At 41.7% G+C, this 7,905-nt stretch overlaps 1 protein-coding gene across 1 annotated transcript; it reads left to right on the forward strand.

Moving 5' to 3' along the window:
• The first annotated feature begins 594 nt into the window (after positions 1-594).
• Positions 595-1,566, forward strand: LOC121171626 (olfactory receptor 6K3). Its single transcript, XM_041003382.1, has one exon. It carries the CDS (start codon positions 628-630, stop codon positions 1,564-1,566), a length of 939 nt encoding a protein of 312 aa, XP_040859316.1. The 5' UTR covers positions 595-627.
• The last annotated feature ends 6,339 nt before the right edge of the window (positions 1,567-7,905 follow it).

The raw sequence follows: 7,905 nt of genomic DNA on the forward strand, positions 1-7,905 counted from the left end.
TTTTTATGGCAGTGCTTTTCTGGTTTTTTTTTTTTTTCCTGTTGCTGGGAATAGTGTTTCCTACTAAATTTTTACCTGGATACTTCTGCCTCTGTAACTTATCCTCTTTAGACACAATCAAAGCCACACTGTGGTACAATAAAGGATAAGAATTCTGAAAATGGGAAACAGGAAAATGAAGAATGGGTTTTATAATAATTGTATAGTGAATGAGAGAACTCAATATTTTGTTTGATCTGTAGCCAAAAGCAATTCAGGAAATTATTACAAGCAGTTGTTATTAGTAACTCTACTATTTAGATCCTACTTATTTTAGTCAATTTAGTTAGTATAAATGATAGTCTTGGAATCTGATTTTCTTGTTGTATCTTTTATTAGAATTTAAGCTTAATGAAAGTAGAGACTATTTTCTTCATTGCCAAATTCAACAAACCTACCTTGTGCTCAACACCTGTTAGCTATTACATGAATGCTTCAAAAATTAATCTAGAAATAAAGGTTCTTGGTCTATCTAAAGGGCATTCTCATCAGAGCTGATATTAACAAATGCATGTACTTGCATTTCATCTAGAAAGGCAAGTGTGCTGTGTCTTTCTGTATGTAACAACTGAAATTGCTAAAATCTTGATGACAAGCAACCAAACAGCTGCAGTGACAGAATTCCTCTTCTGTGGATTCCTCAAGTTTGAAGATGGTAGCCTCCTCGTCTTCATTCCTTTGTTAGTCATATACATATTCATTGTTATTGGAAATCTCACCGTGTTTTTTGCTGTCAGGATGGATAGTAGTCTCCACAACCCTATGTATAACTTCATCAGCATCTTCTCATTTTTGGAGATATGGTATACTACAGCTACCATCCCCAAAATGCTCTCCAACCTCATTAGTGAGCAGAGGACCATCTCCATGACCGGATGCCTCTTGCAGATGTACTTCTTTCATTCTCTTGGAAATTCTGAAGGGATTTTGCTGACCACCATGGCCATTGACAGGTATGTTGCCATCTGTAACCCTCTCCGTTATCCAACCATCATGACACCGCGGCTGTGTGGTCAGCTTTGTGCAGGCTCCTGTATCTTTGGCTTTCTTGTATTGCTCCCAGAGATTGCATGGATTTCCACACTGCCTTTCTGTGGTCCCAATCAAATCCATCAGATTTTCTGTGACTTTGAACCTGTGCTGCGCTTGGCCTGCACGGACACATCCATGATCCTGGTTGAGGATGTGATCCATGCCGTGGCCATCATCTTCTCCATTCTGGTAATTGGCCTCTCTTATATCAGAATCATCACAGTGATCCTGAGGATCCCCTCTGTGGAGGGCCGCCAGAAGGCCTTTTCTACCTGTGCAGCCCATTTGGGTGTTTTTCTGATGTTCTATGGCAGCGTGTCCCTCATGTATCTCCGTTTCTCTGCCGTCTTCCCACCTATCCTGGACACAACCATTGCATTGATGTTTGCAGTTCTTGCTCCCCTTTTCAACCCGATCATCTATAGCTTAAGAAATAAAGACATGAAGATTGCAATTAAGAAACTCCTCTGCCATCAGAAGGTGTTTGCTGAATAGGTGGATTAATGCCAGCTTACGAGCATTGCTTACTGTGGATGTCATACTCACGTACTAAACCAGAACATTAGAATATGAATCATTCACTATCGCCTGTTACTTGGCGTCCTTTTATCCCAGTTCTGCCATTCTGTTTATGCATGTTTAGTCTGTTTATAACATGTTTGATTATGATAATATAGACTATCTTGAATTGCATTGATAAATTATAGAAAGAAAAAACAATGGTTATGTTAATAAAATGTCTTATAACATTAATTGTATGAATTATAAAAATTAATCTTAATAAGTGTTATAGCATGTGTGAGCTGAAATATCTTCAGATATTAAAATTATAAAATATGATAGCTAAGAAGATAAGATCTGGAGAAAAGGCTAAATCTGTATTTAATAGCTTGCTCAGGGCAAGCTATTATTAATTTTTCCACATACTGATTTTTAACTAATTTTTCCATTAGCTATTTTTTCCATTGCCTTTCATCTATGAAGGCAAAATTAAAAGATCTTAAAATATGATTCTTTTAAATGAATCATTCTATGTAAATGCTTTTGGTATTGCATAACACAGCACTGGAAAAATAACTGTTAGTGTTAATACCATCTGCCAATATTATAGATCATTTTGAGAGATATACAAGGAAAATTGAGACTGGATAATTCATAAACAAAGGAACAATTCTCATAGTTCTGGAGCTGGAGAAGTTCAAGATTATGGTAACAGCATTTAGCAGGAACCTCTGTGCTGCATGATAACATAGTGGAAGAGAACCAAATTTACATAAAGGGACAGACATGAGTGAGGGCTGAACTCACTTTCACAATAATGCACTCTCAGTACCAAAGCCACTGCTTAACAGTGCTGTCCATCCTTCCATAAGGACAGAGCTCTCATGGCCGAATCCCCTGATGAAAGCTACACCTCTTAGTAAAGGTTAAAATGACCATTACATTTTAATCTAAGTTTTAGAGAGAACATTCAAACCATAGCAGTCACTGATCATTATCTTTTGTTACGGATGTGTTAAAGATTGTTATAATAAAAAGCAAAAAAGTAAAAACAAAAATATTATTTTGAAGGCTTCGTAATAATCACTATTTAAAATAAGTTTTGCTATTATTTCTTCAGCACTGAGTAGTAACAAAACTTGATTTTACTTTGACTCCTTTGAATGTGTTTGAATTAAGCTATTTAAGTGGCCTCATGAACATTGTGAAGTGATCAGATGTAGAAATATGCTTATAAGCTGCATTGCTCTATTTTCACTTTCTTTGAAATATATTCCAAATATTGCCATAAAGAATCAATTTGCTTATTTAAAAATCATTTTATTTTTGATGTTGTTTACATACTTGAAAAGGTTGTATGCCCTTGTGGACTACTGATTAGGGTGGGGAGGGCTGAGGCATAGGGGAAAGTGAGTGAAACAAATGCTTTCAATTTTTTTTTCCTTCTGTATGTGGGGAGTAGGGAGGAGAGATGGAGGGAGAAATTCCTAGCCCCAAACTACATCAAATACCCTGAGATGGGAGAAGGACACCTGATGTCATCTAGGATTCCTGATGTGGAGAATATTCCAACAGGGCGTGGCACAGTAGCCTAGTGCCTAAAATCCTTGCCTTGTATTCACTGGAAACCTGTATAGGCTCTGGTTCCTGTCCTGGCTGCTCCACTTCCCTTCCAGCTCCCTGCCTGTGGCCTGGGAAAGCAGTCAAGGATGGCCCAAAGCCTTGGGATCCTGCACCCATGTGGGAGCCTGGAAAAAGTTCTTGATTCCTGGCTTCGGATTGGTTCAGCACCGGCCGTTGCAGCCACTTGAGGAGTGAACCAACGGGTGGAAGATCTTCCTCTCTGCCTCGCATTCTCTCTGTACTTTTACCTTTCCACTAAAAATAAATAAATCATAAAAAAACATTTCAATGATATTACTTAAGTGATCTCAGTAGTTCCGAGGTGCTGTTGATTTCATTGCTGCAAGGTTGAGGAAATGTTTCCAAGGTCCATCGGCTAACATCGTTCACCGTAGTCTATCCACTCCCTGAAATGCTTGCTGTCAAAGCTTGATCATAAGAGCTATCCAATCTGTTCCACCCTTCATCCTCTGACGTGGCACTGGCATCTTCTGCAGGCCTCAGTGAAGGGCTGTTGTGTCTCTTTTGTGCATCTGGGCATAGTTGTCCACTACACAGGCATCTGCATCTGAGGAGGCTGTTTCCTGATACACACACTCCAAGGCTGCACCACAAATCCTGTGATTTTCTCTGTGGTCAGAGTGTTGAGTCCAGTGGTACTGCCTGCGTTGGTTCCTCCAAGAAACCTTACTGGGGAGGACCTCAGACCTGACTCATGTGCATGACAGCCAATGTGGGGTCTGGGTCAGTCTGTCACCCATATCAACCTACACACACACTGGTGGTTTCAGCTACGTAGGCAGTTTTATCTCCAATCCCATCTCATCTGCAAACTAATGGATTCTGTAGCATAGCACTAACTCTGCCCAGCACACACTTGGCCTTTTCACACACTGGTGGGTACTTCACCTTTATTCCCCACTAAGACAGCCCTCAGCCTTGGTTCTCATAGTTATGGTTGGGACCTGCAGTCCATCAGAGGACTGCTCACAGTTTTCCTATAAGGCCCACTCCCAGCCCAGATCTTGCACTTTCTAGGTGATACTGTTGTCCAATCTAACATGACTTACATCCAGTCCTAGCACTTGCTAGCAGATACTGCAGTAAAGTCTGATCAGTTTACACTTATTCTGGTTCTTGTATATACCAATTTGTGTGTCCTACCCCAACCCAATTCTCACTGAAACAGCTCACAAACAGGTTAACAAGTATTGTTGTGTGCAGCCTGCTTTGCCCCTAGTCCAAGATCTCATTCTCACCAGCGGGAGCCGTGGCCTAGTAGGAAAGCCCCTGCAGCTTCCATACCAGCTTCACCCCAGAGGGTCTTAAATATACTGGTAGATGCTGCAGCCCATGTGGCATGGCCTGCCTCACCTCGACAGTTATAGGCAGGTGTTGTAGCCTGGTTCCACCTGGTGTGCTTCCAGTTCCGGCTCATAGTGGCTGGTGCAGCAGCTTGTCCCAGCCCAGGCAGCCCACAATCCGTGTGCTAATGAGAACTGGTGGGTATTACAGTCCAATCCAGATTATTCTGCACCCTGCCCTGGCTCTCTGTCTTATCCCTGTTAGTGAATGCTGTGAACTGGCACAGCCTGGCTTACCCCTAGACTTACCAATGTGTATTATCTATGTTTATTGTAACCCAGCCTAGTGCTTGTGCTCACCAGTGAGTTTCCCAAAGTCCTCTATCAGGCTGCCTCCCAGTCCAGATCTCACATGCATTGGTGGGTGCTTGGCCAGACCTGATTTGGCCTGCCTCCTCTTCTGGGATTCGCTGGCAGGTGTAGCAGCCTTGCCCAACAGACCCACACCTTTCCAGCTCTTACTGGTGGGTGCTTCAGTTTAGTCTTGACTGGTCTATCCCCCAGACCTGCCTCTCATGTGGTTCAGTGAATGCCATGATCTAACCCAACCTATCCCACACCCATTCTGGCTCTCATGAGCTCTGTCAGGTGCTACAGCGTAGCCCAATCTGGCACACTCCCAGACCCAGCCCACATACATGCCAAGGGATACTGAATCCACGCCTATTCTGGCATGTCCCACACACTGTCCTGGCACCCACATATAGCAGTGTGTGCCATGACTCAGCCTAGCATTGCACACACACACCTGCTGACAAGTGGGGCATTCTTGTCTGCTCTGCCCAACAGCTAGCCTCAACTCTCATGCTCACCTGCAAAAGCTACAGCATAGAAAGGGAGATAACCAAGTTCTGCTCCCAGACCAGAATCTCATGTGTGTCAGTGGGTGCTAGGCCTTTGCTGGTGGATGCAACATCCTGTTCCACCCCCACACCTAGTTCTTGGGTGAACCTGTGAGTACTTCAACCTCAGCCAACATAGCCTATTCAAAACTCAAGTTCCCATGAATATTGGAGAGTTCTGTGGTCATGCCTAGTTCAGCTTGTCACCACCCCTAGCTCTCACAGAAAACAGTAGGCTTTGCAGTCCCACAAACATGAACCTACAACTTCTCCACAGAATCTGTCCCCAGACTCAGTTCTCTTGAGTGTGATGGTCCAGGTTAACGTGGCCCACCCATTCTCGAGACCCTCTCTGCTTGGAGCATTGGCCTGGTCCTGACAGGCAACTCCTCCAGCCCTGGCTTTTGTGTGCATCGTTGGGCCATGATTAATGCCAGCTAGTCCATTCCAGGTTACCCTTGTGGGTGGCTGTCCTGGATTGATCCAGACTTGTCCTCCAGTTCCCCTCTCCAGACCAAACAGTATCAGCTCCTTTGTTTACTTGCAATTGCAGTGGCCTGGTCAGTGGAAGTCCTCCAGAAGTTGTTCCTCACCTGTAATGTACTTCTTCAGCAGTCTGTTCTCCCACATATTCCCATTCCGGACAACGTGCCAAGTGTTGAGAAGAATGAATGTTCAACCTACTATGATAGGTCATTGTTTATTTTCTGCCTGAATGGCCTATTCAGACAAATACCAGGGGCTTCAAATTCCATCCAGGTTTCTCACAAATGTGTCAGGCACCCAAACACTTGTGAAATCATTTGCTGTTTATGTATCAGCATTATCAGGGGACAGAATTACTAGTGAAACAAGTGGGACTCAGATCAGTACAGCGATATATGATAATGATATCAGAAACAGCAGCTTACCCTGATTAATAAAGTGTCTATGTCATGGTTACCATTTTATAAGAAATATTTATTTATTTGAAAACAGAAAGGGAAAAAGACAAGCAGAAATATCATTTTTTGCTGATTCACTTATCAAATATCCACAACAGTCAAAGGTAGTCCAGGTCAAAGACACCAGTGAGAAAATTCCATCTAGGTCTTCCATATGGGCAATCCCAAATTCTTTGGAGGTTTTTGTGGTTGGTGATTAAAATGGAAAGCTCTCTTGTTTTGTTTAGAATGTAAAGGTTTTTTTAATCATTATTCAAGACCTTGCATATATTATTCTAGTATCTTCTGGCTTGTAAGGTTTCTGCACAGAAGTTGATTATTTCTGTAGTGGCTTTTTGAAAGATATAACATTTTTCTTTTGTTGTGTTTAGGAATTGCTTGTAGTCCTTAACCATTGAAAATTTGCCCAGAATATGCACTAGAGAGGTATGTCTTTGTTGAGTATGATTGGGGTTCTTTGTCCTTCCTAATCTGGATATCTACATCCCAAAACCTTTGGGCATTTCCATTATTGCTCCGTTAAATAGATGATCCATGCCTTGTTCTTTTTTTCTCATTCAAGTATCACTGTAATGCAAATATTTATTCACTTGATATTATTCTATGTGTCCATATGTTTTACCAAACATATGGAGTATGTCCTGTAACGTATGCAAAGTAGTTTTCCTATCTCATCAGAGTGAGGTTCTAGGAATTCTGAGGAATATATTATTAATCATCATAGTCTTCAAACTACAGGATAGGTCACAAAGGAAAAGTTTACAGTATGTCAGAGATTGTGTCCTTCAAGCCATGGACATGAAGCAGAGAACCAGAGAGAGAGTCTTTCCCATGTCCCAAGGGCAAATATAACTGTTTTTGAGACTTATGCCCAATGGTGACAGTTTCAGAGCTGCAGTATATTGTGCAGCCCTTAGTTAAGTCCCATATTTTCACTTATAGATTGTTATTGGTATTGTACACTGGCAGACATGAGGTTGTAGTAATGGAATCAAAATGTGGAATCAAAATCCTCCCCAATTCTCAGGAGCTGAATTCAGGTGTCTTTAGAATACATTCCAAACATTCAGCTAAGTGGATGCCTTTACTAGGTCCCATGGTTTCATAACAGACTATTCTGTGGTTGTACACTAGCAGGTGAAAATTCAGATGTTTGGTATGCACATAGGGTTTCTCCATGCCCCATGTATGAAATAGGTGTCCCTGGGACTAAGCAAGCAACAACACAGCAGGGGTTTTACCTACTTTCTTCGCGACTAATTCAGGTGATGCTATGGGATATAGTTCCAATGGCCATACCTGCAGAATTGTACGACTTGGAAGGGTAGCTTATCTTGGTGTCACACACTGATCACAGTTTATAGTCAGGTTTGTGCACTAACAAGTGTATCTTATACACTATATAAACATTAACTCATGACACATTAGGGATCTAAATGTCAACACACAAAATCATCATACATCAGAAAAATACTTTAGGACATTGGCATAATCAAAATTTCTTAGATAAGACTCCAGCAACACAGGCAATGAATGCAAAAGTAGATTAATGGGATTATA

The sequence above is a fragment of the Ochotona curzoniae genome, unplaced genomic scaffold (genome assembly GCF_017591425.1).
Source record: "Ochotona curzoniae isolate NIBS_2020 unplaced genomic scaffold, NIBS_Ocur_1.0 scaffold_2683, whole genome shotgun sequence".
Lineage (NCBI taxonomy): Eukaryota > Metazoa > Chordata > Mammalia > Lagomorpha > Ochotonidae > Ochotona > Ochotona curzoniae.

Bases quoted from the DNA above. Each gene is read 5' to 3' on its own strand.
- LOC121171626 (XM_041003382.1), top strand. From the start codon at position 628: ATGACAAGCAACCAAACAGCTGCAGTGACAGAATTCCTCTTCTGTGGA.